This window comes from Nesoenas mayeri (genome assembly GCF_963082525.1).
Source record: "Nesoenas mayeri genome assembly, chromosome: 16".
NCBI classification, from domain to species: domain Eukaryota; kingdom Metazoa; phylum Chordata; class Aves; order Columbiformes; family Columbidae; genus Nesoenas; species Nesoenas mayeri.
Window position 1 is genome coordinate 12,158,360 of NC_137562.1, and position 23,758 is coordinate 12,182,117.

The window sequence follows — 23,758 nt, forward strand, 5'->3', positions numbered from 1 at the left end:
CAGCAGTTACATCTGCTGCTTGAAAAAATCCTCAGCAAAGAGAAACTTGCTAATGGGGCTGATGACAAGGGGACACCTTTCTCCGTCCTGGATGCTTCTCCATGTGTTCTTTCTTTGTGTCAGTCCTTGTAACAGCAGATACCCACGGTCTGTCACCAGCAGGTAAAATTTGGCTGCAAGGACAGAAGTATTGCAATGGACATGAGTCTACAGGGTGAATGCAACAAGAGGGACATGGGGATGAATTACAGTGACAGAAAAGCCACAAATCAGGAAGAAACAACGTGAAATGGGAAAATCAGCTGATTTTCAAGGCAGAGACAGGAAGCAGGGTTCATTGCCCTGCAATTGCCAGCCCCAAGCAAGAGACATTTAGACCAGCTCCTGCACACTGGCCTGGGTAGCAAATGCCAGAAACAGCCGCACAAACAACGGCTCAAAAGCCACAAACTACCAGAGGAGAAGAGCAGGACCTTGGACCTGCAGTAACTGCCAGTTTAAGGAGAAATGCAAATATTGATTACAGCCCTTGTCTCTTGCCAGAGAGAAAGGGAATGCTCCCCAAGTGAAACGTCCTTCTGGCTGGATGAGGAAGAGGAGGAGGGTGAGATCCCAGCCCAGTGCCAAAGCTGGCGATCAACCTCATCACCAAACAAGCAGCCATGCTCTGTACTCCAGCACACTCCATTCATCATCCCATTTTCTCACTGCAGTCAGTCTCTGATGCCTCATGAGATTAATAAACAAACAGTGAAATCAATACAGTCATCTCGATCCCTGAAGGCCACAGGCTGTGAATAATATGACTTCCGCCTGAAAAAAATATCAGTGTATAAGAGAGGCTCCCAAGAGAGGAGTCCAGCACCCCAGCTCTCGGCTGGCCAAAAATGAACACGCACACACAAGGGAACAGTTCAGCAGCGCCCTGGGAAACAGGGACACCGAGCAGGTCCTCCCCTCCTACAGCTTCCTGATTTTCTCCTCCAGCATCATCACATCCAGCCCCGATCATCCCTGAAACCCAGGCACTGAAGGAGTATTTTCACATGCTTCATGACAGGCTCCAAAATAACCTCAGTTTATTGACTCGACAAGGGGGCAGCTCTGCAAACATCAGTCATGTTCAAAGCTGGCCTGAGGCTCTCCTGTTCCTGTTGGGAGGGAACCTCACCAGAATCTCTCTGAAGCAGAAAAAGCGTGTGTATGAGAATGGAAGTAAATCAGGTCTGAACAAGATTAACAGGGATTTAATTGAACTATGTGAACTGGAGCTCCAGTCACAAGCAACCTATTAGGCCATCTCAAGGGACTGTGCCGCTCGCACTGGAGGAGCGCAGGGAGCGCTGTGAGCGTGGGACAGCTCAGGGGACAGCGATGGCTCTCGAGACGAGCGTGGCCAAGTGTGCAGAGCTGCTTGAACACGATCGAAAATGAAACAAGGAATTCTCAGCTGCCAGCTGTGTTTCTCCAGCGCTGAGGCTTGGCCTGTTGAGGGAAAGGAACTTCTGAAGATGTATTAGCAGAGGAAGCCCAGCTCCCAGGCCAGTGCCTGGGCCTTGGGTGGCTGAGCAAGGTGCTGCTCACCAAGGTGCTGCCTACCTGGTATCTGGAGACAAACCTTTGAAAACCTCCCCTTCAATAAAAGCGACTTAATGAGGTCTCCAGCTCCCTTTGGGATGTTAATTACAAAACAGCCTGGAGAAAAGTGCTTGGCAATTAAAGGAGTCACCACACTAGTCCCATCTCTCCTTTTGGTTTTCTGGTGAGGGAACAACAGACGCTTTGGCTACCACGCTGGTCCCACCGCGGCCAAGAGGAGCCACCAGACAGTTCTGCGCTCCAGCCCTGTAAACCTGAGCTGCAACCATACCCCGAGGGGCTACTGAAAATCCCCATTATCAGCCTACTGAATCCATATCTAATCCCCTGCTGGTATTATTGTCAAATGATGCCTTTATCACTGTTACATTCATGGGGTTCTCAGAGCCCAAATCTCTCATAAGAGGTAAATTAATTTCATCATTGCACCATTTCCTCCTTCCTTCCAGGAAGGTGAAGCTGTACTGGGAGAAACTTTGCTACTTCCAAGTCAAATATAGATCCATATGTCTGACAGTATTAACTAACCAATTTCCCACGGATTAAAGGATCTGAAATGCTTTCCCTTAATGGATCATTTTTATGAATAGGTTATTTATGTCTCTGTGTTCCTATAGTCTGAGAGTTCTGACAGCTTTCACAATGAATGCATGGAAAGAAGTGGCACGACTTTAAAAAGAGATTTCTTGCTAAACAAAGAGATTCTGATTGTCTTTATTACACATTTCAGGAGTAACTAAAATACACGGGATATGGTAATCCCTAAAAACATACTATAAATTGAGCTAATGAGAGCATTCAAATAGGTATAAAGCTGTTAAGGACAGGGAAATCTATCATAATCCCTTTTCTCCCCAGCAAAAACAAACCCCAATATCCATGATTTCTACTTAGCAATGAGTAAGCCAGCCTGCAAATAGCTAGGTGTAGATGTTGATGTAGTAGCCTGCTAGTTTAGGTAACAACCACACAGTGCTCATCACTACCTGGTTCTTAGCTGTAGAAGCGCTTCTATATTCCAGGTAATGTGTGTGCTACTCTTTCCACAGTTACAAGTCTGTTAAAGCATCAACCCCCCACTTTAGGTGACCTGCAGAAAGGCAGAGTTGTTAAGTGAAACAACCACCATCCTCATTTATTAAAATGGAAGAAGTGATCTGCTCTACCTACACAGGGCAGTTCCAATGCTTTTCTTGTCCCTGCAGATCACAGACAGGAACACAGTCCATAATGGAAACTCACGGCACAATATTGTTCTTTGTTATTTGCGTGGGAAATGTTTGTAATGTTTCTTTGTATTGAGAACTCAAAGCAACTTTAGAGTGCCTGTGTCTCCCATGGTTTGTTCTGTCCTCCCCGTATTGCCTTTCTGTAGCTCAAAAAAAAAAAAGCTGAATTTAAAGCAGAACTCTAAGCTGGATTTTACACAGCACGACCTGCATTCTGGTGAAGAGGAGCAGAGAGCCTGGAGCAGGGAAGTAGTGGGAGCTTAGAATCAAACCAGTACTGGGATCTACCTGTCTCGCCAACAAAAGCAGCAGTGAGCAGAGAACGTGCCCGTTCTCAACACTGATGGTTCCTGTAAACGTGCAGTTCAGCTCCTGTGAGAGAACACACAGCACGACTGCTGCCGCATCTGGGCTCACAAGGCGTTTCTGAGTTGAGGATGGGAGCCTGTATATGCAAAAAGGATCACAGACTTGCAGCCCTGCCAGAGAACCCTTTCCTTCAAAGCCGCTCTGAACCCTGGGTGCGCCTAAAAGACCAGGTTCTCCTCCCATTGACTCATTCGTGATCAAACAAACCAAGATGTGAGCTGGCATCAGGAAGCTCCAGCTGCCCTACAAAGACTCTGTGGCTACATCACCACCTATATCTCTTTCCAGTCCTGTCTAGCCATATTTAAATCTAATACTAGATTGTCCCCAGGCCCGGAGAGCCTGAAGGAACATAGTGTATATGTCTCCTGCCATATAGTCAGGCTGCACAGCCAGCTTGCCACCCCTTGGATCTTAAAATACCACATCTCCTTAGGCTGAGATCATACTTAACTTCGGGCAGAATTCAGCAAGAGATGCAGCAGAGTACAGCAGGTGAGGCTGGGAGGGAGTTTGCAAACGCAACAAACCCCAGCAGTGCTGAACTGGAGCCCAAGGTTTGGGCTCAGCTCGCTGAATGGGGGTTTAATCAACAGCACAGCGAGGCAGGGCTGTGTGATACATGACCAACGCAGCGCTCCCAGACTCCCGCCTCAGAGCAGCTTTTCTACAACATGCAGTCTTCCCAATTTTCCAAGAACGCTCCAGTAGCACAGGCATTAAATTCTGCACCTTCCAGAAGCAAATTGTTCCCCAACCCTTGTCATCATTGCAGTCCTCACCGCAGTCTCAATTCCCTGAAATGCACCTGCTTTGAAGGGTGGGAACAGGAAGGAGAAGTGCATGGGTGGGGAGTAAGAAAGAGGTAGCGATGCTGGGGAAATGAAAGCTTTCATCTACAGCAGCCTGGAACCTGATGAGTTATTACCTAAAGAATTAAAGAATATGACAAAGACATTGTTATTAAGCCACAAGAAGCGGCTATGTATTTCAGACTAGATGACAACAGAGATGAATACAAAGCTGTGTAGCGTGGTATCCTTGATCCATTTACTCCTTCTGCCTTCAAAAAATACAACACAAACCGGTATCCAAAGTAGCAAACCCAGGCTCCACCTTCCACAGGGGCTTTACTACAAATCCTTGGCAGCATGGAGGAGCTAGGACAACAGGCCTCTCTGCCCATCAGAAATGACAAAAGCCACTTTAATGGTGACTGATGCATTAATCATGTCAAATGAAGTCCTAAATATGTGAAGTCCTCTTTGCTTGTAAGAAATCTATGGCGGAACCCCACCCCTTCCACTCTTCTAAGTTCCTTCTCCCTTGTCCCCGAAAGGTAAAGCATGGCAATGCCAGAAAACCATTTAATATAGTTAGGTGCCTTTGATGTCATGTCTGAGGAAGCATGATTATGGCTGATTATTTTGTCTTTCGAGGCTCATCCATCATGGCTTTATCGTTTCTTTTTGGTTTCCTTCTTGGGTTTCTTGCTTATCTGTGGAGCAGTTGCCTTTGGCTTCTTCACTGTCTCTGAATTCTTAGGCTCAAAACTCTCCGAGTCCTACAAGAATCAATTAAGAAACAGTCAGTAACTTTTTTTTTTACAATTTGCTGACAGCTCACTTTGGGAATCTGAGTATAAGCCAAGGGAAGCAAGTGCTGAGTATCTCTGTTGGAACACAACTATATCAAACCGAGTCTACATTTAATGAGACTTGCACAGCACCATCTCTGCTTCTTCCGCATATGCCTTGTGGTGTGAGTTTATGCACAGAAACAGCTTGTTATCAGAGAAGCCGTTAAAAGCTCGAGTGTCTAAAACAGGCTTTGGAGAAGAAAAACAAAACCAACTCTAAAGGCAAGAAGAAAATCAACACTAAATGGGAACTGTTCAAATTAGGAAAAGGAGAAGATACCATATAATCACCACTGTATGTGGAAACATTCAGCAAGTATTTCTGCCAAGTGTTAATCATTATCATGTGCAAGACAAAAAACATTCCCCAAAACAGTAGCAAGAATGTAAAGTTTGGAGCCTCTAAACCGAGCCCAAAATCCAGGGAGGGAATTGCAGGCAAAGCTTTCTTCACCTGGACTAACAGGGAATGCTGAGATATCCTGCTTGCTTCCTTCAGGGGAGATGACAGATAATATTTCAGCCATGGGAAATAAAGTCTAGTTATCTTGTAAAAACACAAGGGAACAGCGCCAGTCTCATCTGAGGAAGCGCACACATGCAGATTGCCTCCTTTCATTAAATGCATTCGAGTATAAATATTGCTTTAGCATCTCGGTTTCTATCAGTCAGAGCATGCCAACTGGAAAAGGACACACAAAAAATGGCTGAGCAAGACATGCGAGTTTCAAGCTTCCAAGACAGCACTCTACATAATGGAGGGGGAGGCGAGCATCTGACAGCATCCTTTTAATCAGGGAGCTTGGTTCAAACGTCTCGCAAGTTACTGGGCTATTACGGTTCACAGCTGTGTGGCTTTCCAAGGCAGGAGACTTGGCCGGCTTTCCAAAGGCTGTAATCGGCGCACAGGGAGCTGGCAGGCTCTGGAGAAATGGAGCAAAGTGCAGCTCTTGCTCACGGATGTAGCGTGCTGCTGCCGTAAAGTGAACACTGCTGCCTTCTAATGTTCAAACCAAGGCAGACTTCAAAGCCTGAAGCCTCCAAGACAGAGAAGCTCCTCGATATCCCACCCAGACTCAAGCATCATTCCCAAGATCTGGAAGGACAGCCTCTGGTGTTTACAGTCTTGTAACTTAGTCATATGGACAGTAAATCAAGAGAACAATATGCATATGGAGAAAATAATAAGTAGAGCATGCAAACATCAAAGCATGCTTGCAAACCTAAATAGTAACAGGTCCCTGAGCTTTGTGGTTTTAACTGGGGGCCTGGTTTTCAGTTTCCCACTTCAAACTAAAGGCCTCACTCTTGACAGCTTTCAAGAATCAGGCCACTCAGTATTTCTCAAAAATTTATCAGGGGAAGCCACAGACTCTGACAGACGGGTGCTGGTGGCTGCAGAGTAACGGTGCAAGGCTTGCAATGGCACCGCATCGTGACCGACAGCCGCCTGCTTCACCTCCCTGCTGGGAGCTGCAGATGCGGCAGGAGGGAGCGTGCACCCGAGCCAGGGCAGCAGCATTCATCCAGCACATCAACGCAACTTCACATCACACCAACGGTTAAAGGTGAAAGAGTTGGGTCATGAACTGTAACCTTCACGCTGTACCTCACCCTCAGGCATTCCTGTCCCCAGGTAGGCTGAAGATTTCCACGCTTCCTCCGCACAAGAGGGAGCAAACACAGCAATAAAGACAGCCCGAAAACAAAACTTCCCATCCGAGTTGTTACTGAAAATACACCATACACATCTGGACAAAATCTGCATCAAAATTCCAAGCTTGCAGACTGATCACCAACACTGAAACATCTGTCCCCAGCACCGCAGGCATTACAAAGCGCGTGCAGCTCTTTTATCAAAAAGCTAGGCAGATGCGGGTCATCCTGCTGTGGCCTTGTCTAGAGGGATCAGAGTCCTGTAGCTCCCTTTGACCTTTCACTGTAACCTTCTCCTGCACCAACTGCAGCAAAGGACCATCCACTTGCAAGCACAGTCAGTACTGAAAACTGCCCCCCTCGTGTTAGAATATCCTAGAAATTTCACCTATATCTTGTTTCCAAAAATCGCAAACAAACTAGAGCCCAAAGGCTGTTCCTGCAAAGGGGACATCCTGCCTGGCAATTAATAAAGTAAATCAACAGTCAGATGACAATACGGAATCAGGAAAAGCATGTCCATTTGGCACCCTTTGCGAGTACTTCAGGTAACTTTTTTTGCGGACACTCAGAGAGACGCTGGCTTGGGTATTTTCTCCTGACTTTCTAATCTGGGAATAAATCACAAGACAAAAGCTGGAGGTGGGCAAGCTAGAAGAAGGAAAGAAAATTAACAATGAAACTGTCATCGATCCCAAGGGCAGGCCACTGCGTCCCCATTAGCTACTCAGAGTTCCCTCCCATCTTTTTCTCTGACTCTGCCCATCCATATCAATATTAAAGAGCGCTGCTTACTGCCTTATGGGACTTGGAAACCGGCAGGATGATGGCTAGCACACAGATGAGCTGGAAAATGGCTCCAAAGAACAGTCCGTAACGTAGCACATTCTCCATGAATGTGGGCTCAGGGATTTCAGGTGGGGAGAAATCCAGCTCAGTCGCCATGGTGAGCGCACAACCTTTTTCTCTGATGTTCTCAAGAAGACTGGCTACTGCAAGGTGGGAAAACAGAGTAATTATTTGCATCATGCTTTCTGGTACACTTTCCAATATAAAAAAAATGACAAATTACCCTCATGCAGGTTTTCTGAAGACCAAATAACAAAGATGGAAGTGAAAGCTGCATTTTATTTGGATGTTTATCTTTTACGACCTGCCTAAGACAATAGTCCTCAAGTGCTAGTATTAGTCCATCTGCAGGTGAGGGCGATACAAATAAAATATTAACAATATTCATGAAACAATAAGGGAAAATCTTAATAACCAAGAATATACTCTCCTTGAAATCAATCATGCATGCAAGATCACTATTATTAATTTTTACTTACATTGTGTGGTTACAGCCTTGTTGTTTTAGATGGTGCACAAAACCAACTACTACTTAAATATACCACACAGAAGGCAAACCTGTGGAAGACAGAGGAATAAGTTGTGTTTAAAGTTAAGCATGGTTTTAGCAGCTGGTTACACGAAGCCTCATATACCTTGCAGCAGTCACACATGTAGTTTGTGGCAGAGTGAAATATTGATCTCCCAGGTCCCAAGCTGCTTTCTCAGCCACGATACCATCCCTTCTTCCTTCCTTTATCTGTTGCTAATGGAGTCGTCAATTAATTCTCTGAATGACTAATGGCTTTCTACAACAAGGGGAACTCTCCCGCCACAATTGCAGGCGTACGCCACAGAAAGTCCCAGAAGGGAAATTCTATGAGTCTGAGATGCCATCAGAACTCAGCTGTGATTTCTGTCTTACTCCGTTTTCCTGACCCATATGATCCTGGTGTGTACTTACGGAATCTGCACTGCTTATCGATACTTATAATTCTGTATATTGCTAAAGCTTGGTTGTGAGATTGCGCTGCACGCATCAGCTGAATGGTAGTAATCTGCCTCCTAGAAATGATTTCCACAGGAGCGTTTGTGTTTCTCAGGCTAGGAGGAGATTTCTACTATCTGCAGATGTGACCCAGTTCAGAAAGATGGTAAACTTGGAGTATAATTTGACTAAAGTTATAGCTGATACATTTGAGAATGAATCAACACAACAATGCCATTGCTTAAGAGGCAAATGTCATTTGGGGACAAACTAAAAGGAGTGGTATATAAATTACAATAAACAATTATTTTGTTTTAATTCAGCTGAAGTATGGAGTCTTAGTTTGAATTTTAAAAGACAGGAAAAAGATTCCCTGCTGCACGGACTGGAACACTGAGACTGCGGAACCCTGTTCCTGGTGATTCAGAGGAACGCATCAGATAAGCGTTTGCCTGGCATGGGGTGTGAGTATGTATAATCCTGCCTTTGAATCAGGAGATAAGAATAGATGACCTCTCACGGTCCTTTCCAGGTCTGTACTTCAGTGAAAGAAAATTTTTCAAATTCTGATTAAAATTTAATAAGCAAGGGCTGCAAAGGACCTGTACCTGAAGCCAGAACACAGGCTGGGCCACTCAGGCTCAGCACGTCCCACCGCAGACACAAAGGCCGCACCGAACATTAACCAGTGTCAACAAAGCACGTGTAAACATGGCTCAACCCTAACTGCTTTTAATCTTTAAAATGCCCTCTCCCCCAGTCTAAGGCAGCAGTTCCTAAGCAAGAAGCAGAATCGTAGGAAACTTCACCCCTGAGTTGCATTTTATCTCGACTTTATTTATTGGGATATCTTTTGAAAAGGTTCTTCTTGCCCGACCCCTTCCTCAAGCAGAGCAGATGTTGCTCCGTTCCTCACTCAGAGGTTTCTCAGGACAAACTCCTAACGATACTCATGACTCACACACTTGAACCACAACACACAAAAATAAACCAGGAAAGGGATCTGATACAATATCAACAAAAAATTTGCACCCTCATCTTCCACAAGTCTGCCCTCCTTTCCCCTTTCTATTTCACCTCCCTTGCGGGTATTAGTAATGTCCTAACAAATCCCAGGTGACATGACCAGCATCAAGAGCTCTCACACAGGCTGGCAGCCACTGCCACTACAATTTTAAGCACAACCCCATGAAATACACTCAGAGAAGACCTGACATCAGGCTGCAACTAGTCATAGTGGGGCGTCCTTGCTTGGACAGTAGCCACAGCAGGCAACCCACACTCGGACCATTCCGGCTATCAGTGGAGATGAATTAATATTAACAACAGTCCTTCCTGTTTTAAAAAACTCCTGTGTGTAACAAAAGGCTGAAAACTGCACATACGAGGCCCCACCTCACGCAAATGAGGAGGCCAATGCTGAACAGCGGGGAACCAAGGCTCAGAGTCAGATCTGACACCTTCCCCACAGAATGCAAAACCTACAAAGCAAGTTTTCTCACCCAGAGTAAAACCTCCTCACGCTTTGCCTTGTAGCTAATCCAGCAGGTCCCTGGGTGCTAATGGAGTCTTCCTCCCTGTTACTGAGAAGCAAACAGTTTCACCACCTCCTCCTTGGCCAATATCTCTTCTTCTCCACTGGTATCAACAACCTTTTTCCTAAACGGCCTCACCTATTAAGATGGCGACACTTAAAAGTAGTTGTTATTAAATGGCATTTAAAGAGCAGTACTCCTATTTCAGACCCCGAGAGGAAGCTTCCGCACCACTCCAGCTGACTCATTTGGTCTATTTTGGCTATCTATTTAAAAATATTCAGTCTTGCCTCTATTAGGGTTTCACAACAAGCTGCCCTCATGCAAACGGACTTGGTCTCTTCGCAAAGCCAGAACTGTACCAAAGAACAAGGGGCTGTCAGGGCTGCAGGCTCACGCTCTGCTCAGTGACACCACTGGTAGGTGATGCAGCTGCTCCCATGGGCGCAGGATGCGGCCCTGGGATAAATAACTGTGGCCACAAATGGGCCATCTCAATAGAGCCAGGACAGCCTCAAACCTTTCTTTTCGTTGTTCCAGCTGGCATTTCAAAACCTAGCATTATATAAGTAATTACTGTAGGACTAAGCCATAGGAGAACTTAAGTAATCTTTGATAGCTTCCTCTTGGGGTGGAAATAAAGAGCAACAGCTTCGGTGCAGAACATGAAAACTCCCACCAAAGGATGAGGCAACAAAAGCTGGCACTGGATTTCTGAGACGCCTCGGTAGGTGTTGGGATGGAGAACGGCCGGGTCACGTTGGCTTCGGGGGGCCCAGCCGGTGCATAGCACCGCTGGAACAAACCCACCCGTGAGGCCAAGGCACCCGGGTGTCCCAGCCGCGCACCCCCAGCAGGGACACCCCGCGTTCCCCTCCCTTCTCCGGGCGGCCCGGCCCGCGGCACAGAGCCAGCCAGGCCCCGGCGCCCCCCGCTCTCCCACCCGCTTCCCGGGGGGCCGGGGCGATGCTGCAGCCACCGCTCCCGACAGCCCCTCTCCAGCACATCCCCAAACCCCAGACCCCCGAACCCCCTCACACCGCCCGCTCACCGCCCCTCAGCCAGGCCTTGCCGCCCCGGAAGTGATTCCTGCCGGGCAGGAAATGCACCCACCCATCCCTAGCAACCACCCGGGGCGCCGCGTTGCTAAGGGCGGCCTGGGGCCTGTGTGCCCAGATGGGCGGGAGAGCCCCGGTGTCGGGAGAGCTCCGGTGTCGGGAGAGCTCCGGTGCCGGGCTCCTCCCGAAAGGCCCGTGAGGCCACTCGGCTTCACGCTGCCGCGGGCCCCGGCCCGGCTGTGGGTGCCGACCCTCCGGTGGGTCCCCACGGCCAGGCCAGTGTCGGCCCCTCTGGCAGCGAAGCCCCCGGGCCTCTACACCTCAAGTTTAATGTACTCACCCCCTAAATCAGTATGAGCATTTTAATCCCTGCCATCAATAGCGTGGCCTTTCAGTCCTGGCAGGTTTCTCTTTATCTGTGAGGGTTTGATCGGCTCCCCTGAAGTGCTCTGGCAGCAACAATTAAGATGCACACATCTGGCTTTGCTCTTGCTGGGGATTTTTGTTGTTGTTGTTGTTATTATTTTTAATGTCCCGATTCAGTATCCAGCTCTGAAATGGAGATGTCTTGATAAGATGACCTACAAAGGGGAAAATGGCTTGTGGTTTGTTTTGCTCTTTTGTGGTATTTAAAGAATCCGATTTGTTTTGCCCTTTTCCCAACACTAAAATATCAGCACCAGGTTAGTTTTGCTGCAGAGCTTTATTATCAGACCGTCTAAATACTTTGGGGAAAACGTAATCAGCTACTTATCTACTAAGGAAGTAAGGTATGGCATTTGTAATAAAAGGATTTTCTAGGCTGCTACCAAGCATTTGAATTAAATGGGTATTAATGAAAACAATTTCAAAGGCTTTGAGCAACTTATTAAAAACCTTTCATCTTTTTTACCGCAGAAGACTTCACGGACAACTGGAGAATGCACATGGCTGTGAGTTGCAGAGGCCAGAGACACTTGTATCAAGAAATTCCTTTAGCATAGACCCTAAGAAAAAAAATACTCTTAAATAATTACAAGAGCCACTCACCAGGGGCAGTGAAAGCTGGATAAACCCAGAGCCCAGGAAAGGCAGCAAATTCTGCCCTTTCAGCTCCCAAACATGGACTATTTAGGACACCAAAACACTGAGGAGGGAGAAATAATTCTTGCAAATGTCAGGACAGATCCTATCAGTGTGGATTAAACGGCCAGATTAAATTCTTCCCAGTATTACCAGTGCACTGAACTCGGTGCTGCTGCTGCCGCAGGCTCTGATCCTCCCAGTCTGGAGTTTGCAGGCAAAGGGGTAAGAAAATACACACTTAGATTGCAACTAATACTGTCTGGTTTCTTCCTCCTCCTCATCATCTCTCCCAACAGAAATGGCTTTACTTTTTATTCTCAGTAAAATAGGCAGGTGGGGGGCGGCCAGTTCCCCCAGAGGCCAGCAGACGCTGTCAGAGCGAAGCCCTGGGGACACCTGGGTATGAACTGCAAGCAGGTGGTGCCATCAGCCCGCTCTGGCTGCTGCCTTCCGCAGCATCCCGCCGGCCCTTCCAGCTGCCTGCGAAACAGTAAAAAAGGAAGCTATTTCTAAAAAAACCCACAAAAACCAAACCCAAACACCTACGACATGTGAGTGTGTTTCAAACCTACAATGGGTTCAACAAGTGGAAATGGCAGTTTTGTCAGCACCCAATTCTAAGTAGAGACAGAGCTCAATCAGGAAGTCTGTCTCCAAATCCAAACCCTCCTCAGCCTCTTTAATTCTTGCTACATTTCTTCTTTGGTTTGCATTGTAGTATTTCCTGCATGTCTTTTGCAGTGGGACTTATTTATTACCATTCTTCGTATGTGTACCATACCCTTGTGCACCAAGGTCTTCTGATCCTCAGGTTGTATATTATAATTCAGCCAGGAAAATATTAGTAATAAGTGCTTTCATTTCTCAGCCCTTATGGAAAACGTGACCTTCCTCATTCAAATACTTCATTCAAACTCTGTTTTTAATCAGAAGCTTTCAAAGCACTTTTCCAAGGTGAGCAGTAACAGCAGTGTTTGGATTCTGAGGGGAAACGGAGTCACAGAAAACAGGGGTGTCATTGGGGTCATCACCTGAGCCCTCTGAGCAGAGGGTGGGCATTTGCAGACCCTTTTCCTACACTGCCCTCTCCCTCCCAGAGTAGGAAGCTCTCAGTGCTTCCAATAATCATTGATTCTGGGTGTAACATGCTGCGTAACCTCTAGCCAAGCCGAGTGCTAAAACCAAAGACGAACTCGTTAATTACTGAGATTCACTGCTGGCATCCGAGCTCTGTCTGCCTGGGTTGGAAAAGTAAGAAGGTGGTATTTAGAGAACTGTAAATTCAAGAAGCGATGACTCCCAAGCCTCCAGCTGAGTGCGCCATGCTGACACCTGGCTGAAACTCTTGGCAGTTCACTTGGGTGACGCTGAAAAGCCCCAGCAGCTCTGCTGGGAGATAAACAGCCAGATGGGTCTGGGCGCTGGCAGCGGATCTGCCCACGGAGCTCATGGGGCCTCCTGACAGACATTTCTGCAGGCTGCTGCCATTTGTTCTCTTGTAGTCTCAGTGATACGTTAATGTTTGAAGAATAAGTTGGCTTTTCAAGCAGGCTTTTAACTCTATGAGACAGTCCCTTCTGACAGCACTTCTTGCACATTTTGAATTACTGATTTATTTTGTCTATTTTAATCTGATCCCTTGCTTCAGACTCATCCTCATAGTGCAAACTTTGCTCTCATCCAGAATGATGCCTTCCTTGAGATTATTTTGATAAATGATTGTTTTCAGCTTCCTACCAATCTGAACTCCTCAAGGGAAAATTCTCGCCAGGAAATCTATTCATGTTCAAAATTGAATCTGGAGGATCTGAAGATCCAAATCCCAGCACTTTATCCTTCCAAGGTGGAGAAACCAAGTCTTGTATCATTTTCTAATGGCAAGTCTCACCCCACCTGCTGGGTTTAAGTTTGGGATCCTCTGCTTCTACCTTAGAAGAAACTGGCAACACAGGCCAAATCTTGTCTTTCTCATCTCATTTTTATTTGCTTGCCTTCCACATTTTTGCAAAGAACTCAGGAATGAAAGTTACCATGTATGCATCAGTAATGGACAATGTAATTAAATGATTGATGATAACCTATAACGTGCCTTAAGTTCTGCTACTTGGAATAAGACATTCAAAGCAAAATGTGTCCCATCCTACTTCTAAGATGACAAACCTAAGCAAAAAAAAAAAAAACAAACTTCTAATCTTAGGCAATTTTGTTTAATTTAGCATTACGGCATTTGCCATAAGTTTGTCACCACCACATCTGCCAAGGAGCAGGGAGGATTGGAGAATTAAATGCACCACCTGCATTTAAGAAGAGTGCAGAAAAGCTTTTGATAGCTGAGAACACAGAATGAGGTTTTTTTGCCATTTGATGAGTTACATTATGTTGTCATTAGTTTCAACCTCGCAAGGTGAGCAGGACCATTTCACATGCCGCTCAGCTTATCTGACGCTGTATGTTGTGCAGCTGGAATAGACAGAGGCAATTTTTTAAGGCATGGCATGGAGACCGGAGGAGGTAAAGCTAAGAGGAAATCAATACCTGGGCAATTGCTGCAGGATTCTAGCACTGTGTCCTTTGTCAGCGAAGGACTGGTGCTGAAAGAGAACGAGCGGGCATGTGCTTCACCCAGGGATGCTGGGGAGGTGAGGTCTGCGGGGATGTCACTCTGAAACGGGCACTTAGAGCTGCAGCAGGTACCTCTGGCAGCTCGTACCTGGCTGTAGGCTCCACAGGGCTTGCGCTGGTCTAGGCTTGGCTTTAGTGGGCAAATGGACAGTGATCCACTGCGTGCTGCTAACCTGAAGCGACAATCTGTGGGAGGTAATTTGAGTGTGACATTCTTCATGTTCTGGGAGCCTGAGGATGCTGACAGCGCTAGCTGGGGTAGGGAGGAGAGGAGGGGAGAAACTGGGAAGGTTCTAGGGACAAACCAAGAGAGATTCTAAAGAGAAAAACTGTTTATTTTGCAAAACAAGTTTGTAATTTGTTGTGCCAAATTATTATTGATACTACCCCTAAAATGAAGTTCCCATGACGAATGCTGTCACGCATCTAGTACCCTCAGACTTTGAATGCCACCGAACCGCAGCCCCTGTGCAGGGGGCACCAGCCCTATCTGCGTGACCACCTCACTGACAAAAATGACCACCAGAGTGAAGACCATAGTTACCAGCTCAAATACACACTGCAACACGGATGGATGCAAAACTGGCTCCAAGCAAGACTGGATCCTGTCACAGTCTGCAGCATCTTTCTCCAGAGATGTCAGCAGACATGGTGGGACTAGGCAGCAGTGGGGATCGTGGCATTTCTGTTGCGGGGGAAGCAGCCACAATAGCCAGAGTGACAGCTCAAGAGTCCGGTGGAAGAGCTCCACAAAAACCCCTTCTAAGTCCTGGGGAGATATGAAGGGACAGGAAATCGCAGGGACAGAAAAGCTGCTGTATCTGTGCTATTTCAGAACTCCTAAGCTGAGTCTGGAGGGTTTTAGACATTTCTGCTGCCTCTAGCAATTAATTTGAAGTCATAAAGAGAGCTTGTTGTTGTGTGAGTCTTGCTGGGTCCAGCTGTGCGTGACAGGAACACAACGCAGGCAGCGCAGGGAAACCCCCAGGACGACAGAGATTTATACAGACTGCTTTGAAAGCAGCTCACTTGAGATATGAACATGGATCACAGCCCTCCTAATCCCAACTGGGCAGCAGGCAGCTATAAACAAGTCAATTATAGACTGATTCCCCTTGATTTGAGAGAGATTGCCCAGTATCTTACAGCAGTCAGACAGATAAAGAATTAGCTCAACACACTATAGGATAATACCTGGAAATAGCATTGGCTCCTGACTGGTCTAACAACATGGTCTGATTCACCTGTTCAGCCAGCGTAGCACCAAGAGAGGGCAAGAAAAATAAGTCATGCTGAAAAATTGGTGCAACCAGCCTTACACATGACAGAATACAAACAGATTGTTGCAAAAATGCAAAGAAAAATCCCTTTCCAGTTTGCAGCTGTGTGCACCAGTAAAGAGGTTTTGGAAAACCTGCACTGCACTGCCCTGAAATCCCTTTCTCTGGTGTTCAGGAGTAGATGATACACATGATATACCTGCCTGGTTTGCATGGCAGCTCCTCTCCCCATGAACAGGTTTGCACTGTTTCTTTTCACAGCTGGAGGAAGGCAGTAGTTCTTGCTTCTCTTCATGTTGTTGCTCTGTTTCTGGATTACAGCAGAAGGCCCCTGGTCAGCTGCTCAGTTCAGGGTCAGCTCAGGCTCCTGCTTTGGTCTGTTCAATCCTTTTTCATTATTTCTCTGTGAAGTCACCTGGTCCCGATTTGATAGCAAAGGGAACATGAGCCCTCGGAGCACTGAAAGCAGGGACAGCCCATACGCATTGCTGCACATCTGTCTGGATATACAGCAGTGGTTATTTAACACCAGAACACCTGGCGCACGCAGCTCACTCAGGCCTTCCTGACTGTTGGGTTACTGCTTACCAAGAACCCACGGTTCGAAAGGAGGACATCACTGCTTTGCTCACAGTGCTGACTTCTCATCTCAGCAAGAAGCAAAAGGGCAATAGCAGAGAGTCAGACCCACGCTGAACGCTTCCAACGCCCTGCACACGCAGGCACCCACGAGCACACAAGTTGCTGTGTCCTTCCCTCCAATCCATCGCTGCCACCGACAGCCACGACGAGCACTCAGGTTCGAGGTGAAGGTATTTCTGTAGCAGGCAGACATGAGTCATCTCGCCTGCTGAAACTTCTTCCCAGCACCGAGTCACACAAAGCCCTTGGACAGAAATGTCTGGGTCCCCATCAATTCTGGGCATTGTAAATTCAATACTAAAAATCTGGCAGGTGGAGCTCATGCTGGCACCTCGTTTTTAACTCCTCTGAACTGTCCTGGTCTTCTTGGCGCCAAGGCTATGTGTTCTTTTTAATGGGACTTTCAGAAACCTTGTTTCAGGGATGCAGACAGGTGCCAGCGCACACAGCACCCCAGGGAAGACCCTTTGCCTTTATGCAGAGCACATGAACAGAGCGGGGCTCTCCAGCTGCTTTGTGTGCCTGACGTGGAGCTGTGATGTTTGTGAGGGACTAAAGCACGAACTGCCCTGCTAGTGTGAGCAGGTGTGAGTAACAAAGGAGCAGAAGGACAAGGAAGAAAAGGCTGATAATGAAAGAAAAAGTGGCAAAATGATAAACCCTCCCAAGCAGACAGCGTGAGAAAGAATTAATGGTTCACTCATTGTAGAGTAGAAGGAAAAAAATGCAATCGCAGAGGGAAAGAGAAGTTTAACTTGCAAAGCAAATTTGTCATTCGCTCTGCCAGATTATGGTCATTATTATTTGCTCTTCACTCTTTGAGTGATAAAGAGAAAGCACACAAACGACTCTTGACTACAGGCATAACCCTCTCCCTGCAACCTCCCTTTCCATACACAAAAAAGAAGATGCTAAACACAGCTTTTGAAATTGAGGAGGAGAATTGATTCTGTGACGTGCAGAAGCCCACAGGACTCCCAGGGGAGCACAGGTATAAAAGGAGGAGGAGATGCACCTCCCTGGCAGCCAGAGGAGAGCCAGGGGCAGAGCCAAGTGTCCTCCCGCACCCAGCGGGGCTCGCAGGAACAGCCCTAGAGAAGTTTTATTCACAACAGAGGAAGGAAACACCTGAGCAGGAGCCGATCTAGGAAGAGCTCATTCTCCAAGGGAACGGTGAGTCTCCGCATGTGCATTTAACGATTTCATCTATTTAGAAATTAGCTTTGCCAGGTACAATATCGTTTGTACCATACAGGATTTTTTTGGGTAACAAGTTATAGAAGGAAAAAATAATTGAGCTATAGGATAAGTGTAAATCAATAGAATACTACTACAGATGAGCCTTGTAAAAATGTGTTAGACATTTAGTAGCTGTAGCACAGTTTTCCTCTTTTGCTGTATTGATGAGAGTTCCTTTTACCCTGGAAAATGAATGCTATTTTACTGGCCCATCAATAAAACTCTGTTCGAGCCAAACCAAAGTGTGAGGAGAAACGCAACAGCGTGTTACAGATAATGTGAAGCCAGCTACAGAGTAAGGCACTTCAAAGGACTTCTGCTTTTCTAACGTAGCATTTCATAGTATAAAAGTCTGAACTTTATAAAACCACAGGCACAGTAAAAGCTTCATTTCATCTACACAGAGGTATTTTGAAGACTGATCAGGTTAAGGTTTCAGAAACAGTAAGAGGTGGTTACCTTGTCTCTCCCGTCATTGTCACAATGCTGCTGTTAGCGTTGCACAGGATGGAATGAAGCTATTACGCTTTATCTGCTGGAACAGTGCTAAAAGCTCTTCATCTTAAGGGGAATTTATTTATTAATCATTTTTTTCACATGCTACCAGAATGGAAAGTAAGGTGTCCCTCACCTCAGGAGAATTTTGAGGGTGACAAGAGCTATCAAGCTGCCTGTACGCAGGGTGACACTTCAGTCCCCCGGCTTCCCCTCTGTAATATCAGATGCTTTGGGGAAGGGGTGTAGGGCTTTCATTTCAGGCTCCTTCCCAAGGGAAAAAGCGAGACAGAAATAGTCCAGAATCAGACTGCAGTGAAGGGAGAGAAGACAGAGCAAGACAGGGGAAAACAGACAAAGCCAGGAACTAAAACAAAGCAAAAACCCCAACAAACGAAGACAAAACCAAAACCAACCAATGCAAAGAAACTAATAGCAGAGAAGAAAAAAAAATCTCAAAGGGATAAAAATTGATTTTGGAAGAAAACCCAGCATTCAAAGAGAAACCAGATACAGAAAGGAAGTGGCGATCAGGGCTGTATCCTAGGAGGAAAAAAGGGAAGCACACAACACTGGACTAGGTTTTCTTTTCAGTTACATTGATATTTCACTTCTCTGGTCACAGAGCAGCTTTCCTGTTACTGATTAAATCTCATGATTGGCACTTTCTATAGATGCCAGTCTCCTGGTAGCCCCTGGCAGAGCCTTTAGATCACTTCTGTCTAGAAAGAGATCTGGTTTGGGATTTGTCTTGGAGACATTGAGGGGGGAGAGGCACAGAAGAGGCAAGCTTTGTCAGGTTCAAATGAACAAACAAACACACACCAAAACAAACCCAACAAAAAAACCCCAAACCCACAAGGCAGGAAGTTTGTCCTAAAGCCAGGAGCCCTGTAAGTCTCTCCCAAAGTCACTTTGCTGCCCCTGAGGATTCCTTGGCTCTCTGAGGGGCCAGAGTGGAAACAGGGACTGGGCTGAGAACGAGTTTGTGGCAAGAAACCCCATTTCTTAGTGCACCACTTTGCCCATGTCTGGCCATGCCCTTCTGACACCGCCATTGATTCTGTTATTAACTTCCACGGTATCAGGATTAGACCCAGTTTGCAGGAGCACCAGCCCTCACTGAGCCTTCCCCCCTTGCAGAAGAGCGGGCAGCTCTGTCCAAGCAGAAACCCATCGGGTTCCCATCAGAACAGGCTCCCCCGCCACCACCAGTGACACCCACTGCCGGGGAGTTTCCTTGGGAAATCAGTAGTCCAACCAAAATCCTTCCATTCAGAAACTGCTCTTTTTGCAGGAATGTATTGTTATACATTTGAAATTTGTGGGTTGTTTTTTTTTTTAAAAGGTAAAATTCTAAAGTGTTTTTTTTCATCTTATGGAGATCAAACATCTTTCTGCTCTTTTATTGTGTAAAATAAGACAGGGAAACTTGATTTTTTAAAGATTTCTATCCACATTCTTAAGGAACCGTTATTGAGCAAAACATCAATCGCTTTCAATCAAAACTCTGGAAGAGCCTTCACTGAAATACCTTCCCACCGTCCCTTGCTTTCAATGACAAAAGCATCGTGTTCAGCTCCGAGGGTGCGCAACCTCAGACGACTCTGTCCTGACTCATTCGCGGCCCTTCAGCCAGCCCTGAAGCACCACAGCATCTGTTTGTCTGTCAGACGACAGACACACAGTGCCCAACTCTTGCTCACCTATTATAACTGCTGCTCCCCAGCATCGCAGCACTCTCACACTAGTATTTACAGCCCCTGCAGTGGTCCCTGGGACTCAGCCCAGCCTAAAAATCTCTCCTTCAACCACAGTGCGGGGACAGGTCACAATAAGGGGCTCCCACAGTGCAAAACCCTGCCCACCAGCCCTGCCTCCTGACCCAAGGGAGGGACCAGCTCCCTGAGGGGTCACATAAGCCACCGCATCCAGGAATCACATGCTCCAGCAAAGACTTCACATTAAGACACCACAATCACAAACACAGGGACATGTTTCCAGTCCTTTTGTGCCGATAAATGAGCAGGGGGAACAAAAGCACAAAGGTTGGCCTCTCCTCCTGGCCCTGGGCATCTCGCTGCCGCTGACTCAGACTCCTCTGCATTCCAGGTGTCCCCAAAGGGTGGAAGATGCTGGATAAGGCCACCCTGGTCCTGTTCCTGCATTTAGTCGCATGCTCCATCTCCTCTCCTCTCCACCCAGCTCTCAGGTAAGCTGCTCAGTGTTTTTTTCCAGGCTGCCTCATCTCTGACCTTGTGCAAAATAAACACGTGCCAAATTAAGGTTGCCAGCACTTCTGAAAGCCAGATGAACTGTATGTGCACTGGTAAGCCTTCTTCTTTACCCTGGCTTAATTTTTGGGGTACACTGCTAGGCTAAGGGTGGTTTCCAATCAAGGCAGGCACCTGACATGGAGTATTTCAGCCTAAACAGTTGGTTTTAGAGTTGAATGCGGGGTCCTATAAAGGGCAATCTGGCAATCTCCAGAGCAGCCAGCACCTCCAGCTCCATCACTGATTAAAATTTGTGCCTGCAGGCCACCTGTATTGAAACTAGAACTGCAGATACTGTAGTACACAAACTCAATGCCTATTAATATTTCAAGGATTTCCTTGCTGACTGTTAGAAACTGTAATATTACTTCCTACCACTACAAATCAATGGAAGCATAAAACTGAGCGTTGGGTTCTATAACCATGGATTTGAAATGTTCCATAGAAAATGCTTTAGCTTTGTACCAAAGCCATGGCATAACGATACCAGTATTGCTGGAATTTTGCTTGAGGATGCTGGGAGCTCAGGGAAGCGGGGGGAAGTGTGTTTGGGACAGCTCTATCTATCATATTTGCTGAAATAGCTTCAGGGTGGTTTCTAGCTGGGGAGAGTGACAGACACCACTTGTATTCCTGATGAGAGGGGGATGGACACAGCAGCGGTCAAGAGGACTGATCCCTGACTGGCAGCTGAGCACATCTCACACTTGGCCTTGGGTTTGTCTGTCAGGTACAGCCCAGGGCCCGTTGCTGGCCAGGCCGTGAACTTCCAGCTCCAGCACAGCAGCCCATCGCAGAGCCATAACCCCTCGGAGGAACAGGACAAGGAGGGTTTGTTAACAGACCCCGCTGAGAAAAGGTTTGTACCTCATCTCTCAGCCCCACTGCAGCAAGAATACGCTGGTTATGATCTTCCTCAGCCCAGGAACAGACCAGCAGGTCAGTCCCACCAGCACCACAAAGTCCAGGCTCCAGGGAGAGAACCCAGCTGAGCCCTGCAGCTGGAGCAGAAGGCTGGGACTGTGCCAGCTCCCACCCATGTCCAGGGCAACATCCCGCTGTCCCCCTGCAGCAGGGATACACTAACAGGGTCACAGGCCCAGCGCTCCTGCAGGGAACATAATCTCCCACCGAGCTCTGGGAATCCACCTGTACAGTTGTTAGAGCCTCTCCTTTCCAGCCCTGCCAAAGGCTGGAGGACAGTTATTTCTGTCTGAAGCACAGAGGACTCATCCTTATAACAGCTGGACCAGCCAAGTGGCTCGTGCTTTGCTGATCCATGGGTTTTCGGGAGCCTGGGTCTAACCACGGGCTAGAGACTTGTTGAAGGCTCCTGCCACGCTGTCCCAGCCACAGCCCTCCCAGGAGGTGACGGTGCTGCTGCAGGGCACAGGGATGTCCCAGCTCTGCCCTCTCCCAGCCTGTGGTTCTCCTCCTTCTTCCACTGGTTCTCTGACCTCACCTTTGGTTTGCAGGTGCTTCACCTTGCTTGTTTTGGTGTGGATACTGATTAACAGACATTTAATTTTGCCTGCTGCCTTGTCAGGACTGAGCTCCCTCAAATCCTTTTACCCTCCAACACATACATTCCAATACCAAAAGGCTTTTGCTGCGGTTACCTGTCCCTGAACTCAGCAGTGCTACACCTCGGTGCATTTTGACATCTGAAACACCCATTTCTCGCCTAGAAGGTTCACTGCTAGCTCAGAGCCCACACCTTGTGCTTGTCTTTCACCCCTAGGATGGAGCGTCATGCTGATGCCATATTCACCGACAACTACCGGAAATTCCTGGGCCAGATTTCTGCCCGCAAATTCTTGCAGACCATCATCGGCAAGAGGCTCGGGTAAGCCACAGCCACAGCGTGTTTTGCTTGTTAAACTGGGCAGTTTCTTTCAAGCATGTAGCAGAAACAGCTGCCTTCCACTGCAACAGGAGCAACCTCTCCTGCTGTTCCACATCCCAAAGAGCATCCTGCATCCCTTTGTCTTGGGTCCCCCTAATCACATCTATCATTAAGCAGCCTAATTAATCCTTTCCTCCAAGGCTATAGGTGCGAGATCAGCTGAGTGCTCTACCATAATGTCGACAAGCAATAATATTTGGAAATGATAGTTGCAATTATCATTCACTGGTAGGAAACAGTTATCCCCAGCCTGGTTTGAACACAAAAAACACTACCACCCTGGTAGCTTTGGCTACATAGATCAGTAACTGCCACTACCTAAGACCAACTAGTCAGATGCAAGCCAGCTCCAATCCCTCTTTTAACACAGGAGCAAATACAGCTGACCAATTTCTTACTGAAATTAAGCAGAATAGCCCTGGCTCAGACCCAGCAGGTTCCCTTACTGTGCGGCTCAGCCTCAGCCAAACTTTGAGCAAGAGACTAAAAAGCATCTCTGGAACAAAGATATTTCTCATCATCACGTAACAGAAGCAGTGAGAGCAGCCCAGGAGAAGGGGTACACGGATTCCTGACAAGGCGCCAGTCTGACAGCATCCTGATGGACAGCCGCTACCACCAACAGATGGTCCTGCGGGACTTCCTGGGAGCCATCCTGCACAATCAGAGGTAGGTGGGAATCAGTTCATTATCTGCTCACCGCAGGAATAAGACAAGGTCCTTATTGCTGTCTGGATTCCAGATGTGAAGCTGCTGGATTAAGTATCATTTCGCAGGTACACTTGGAGAAAGAATAAAGCTCTTAACTGATCCCATAACCTGGCCCCTCCCTTACGTGGGCAAGCAGGTGCAGATAAAGAACAGCCTGTCCTGGGCCAGCCCACACCGCACACTCTAGTACATCACTCTGTTGTCTTCTCAATCCCATAATTCAGTAAAATAGTAATGCAAAAGAAATTCTCTCTCAACCCATTATGCCATCATGGTCCTATTCTCTTCTTTCACAGGCCTCAGGACATCAACAGCAGTCGGTTAGAAGGCTTTCCCAGCACCCTGGCTAAGCTCATGTAAATACTTCCCCCGTTTTCATCTCCCCATGCTCTGGTGAGTACCATTCCCTGCTCAATTCTGTCCATAACACATTGCTTCTGCACTGCTTGAGCAGTTTGAAGGCTCTCCTTCAAAGCTAACTCCCACTGCTGGCCATGAAAAGGGTGCTTGCTGCAATTTAAGGGGCAAACACTCCCTATCAGTTTTTGGGTACCTAAAATCTTGTTAGTCTGAACAAACAGGCCATGAGGGCTGTGAAGCCGCACGTGGATGTCTGGGAAC

General features: G+C 47.1%; 2 protein-coding genes across 4 annotated transcripts; one reads left to right on the top strand and one right to left on the bottom strand.

Annotated features, from left to right (window-relative positions):
• Positions 1–4,233: 4,233 nt before the first annotated feature.
• MANBAL (mannosidase beta like) lies at positions 4,234–11,980 on the bottom strand. Of its 3 annotated transcripts, none has more exons than XM_080354791.1 (5): positions 11,931–11,980; positions 11,242–11,482; positions 7,821–7,899; positions 7,288–7,484; positions 4,234–4,761 (listed from the first exon to the last, which is right to left on the bottom strand). In XM_080354791.1, the coding sequence occupies exons 4-5, from the start codon at positions 7,435–7,437 to the stop codon at positions 4,654–4,656; spliced, it is 258 nt and encodes an 85-aa protein (XP_080210917.1). In that variant the 5' UTR covers positions 7,438–7,484; positions 7,821–7,899; positions 11,242–11,482; positions 11,931–11,980; the 3' UTR covers positions 4,234–4,653. The 3 variants fall into 3 exon arrangements, with proteins under 3 accessions (XP_080210917.1, XP_080210916.1, XP_080210918.1); XM_080354790.1 differs by lacking the exon at positions 11,931–11,980 and adding an exon at positions 11,778–11,879; XM_080354792.1 differs by lacking the exons at positions 11,242–11,482; positions 11,931–11,980 and adding an exon at positions 10,895–10,944.
• An 8,396-nt stretch (positions 11,981–20,376) lies between these two features.
• GHRH (growth hormone releasing hormone) lies at positions 20,377–23,497 on the top strand (the record flags this gene model as incomplete). Its single annotated transcript, XM_080354794.1, has 5 exons — positions 20,377–20,456; positions 21,251–21,379; positions 22,262–22,366; positions 22,958–23,095; positions 23,434–23,497. The coding sequence occupies 5 exons, from the start codon at positions 20,377–20,379 to the stop codon at positions 23,495–23,497; spliced, it is 516 nt and encodes a 171-aa protein (XP_080210920.1).
• Positions 23,498–23,758: the final 261 nt, after the last annotated feature.

Coding starts and splice junctions, on each gene's coding strand:
- MANBAL (XM_080354791.1), bottom strand. CDS start 7,437: ATGGCGACTGAGCTGGATTTCTCCCCACCTGAAATCCCTGAGCCCACA. Junction 4,762..7,287: donor TTTCCAAGTCCCATAAGGCA/GTAAGCAGCGCT, acceptor TGATTCTTGTAG/GACTCGGAGAGTTTTGAGCC.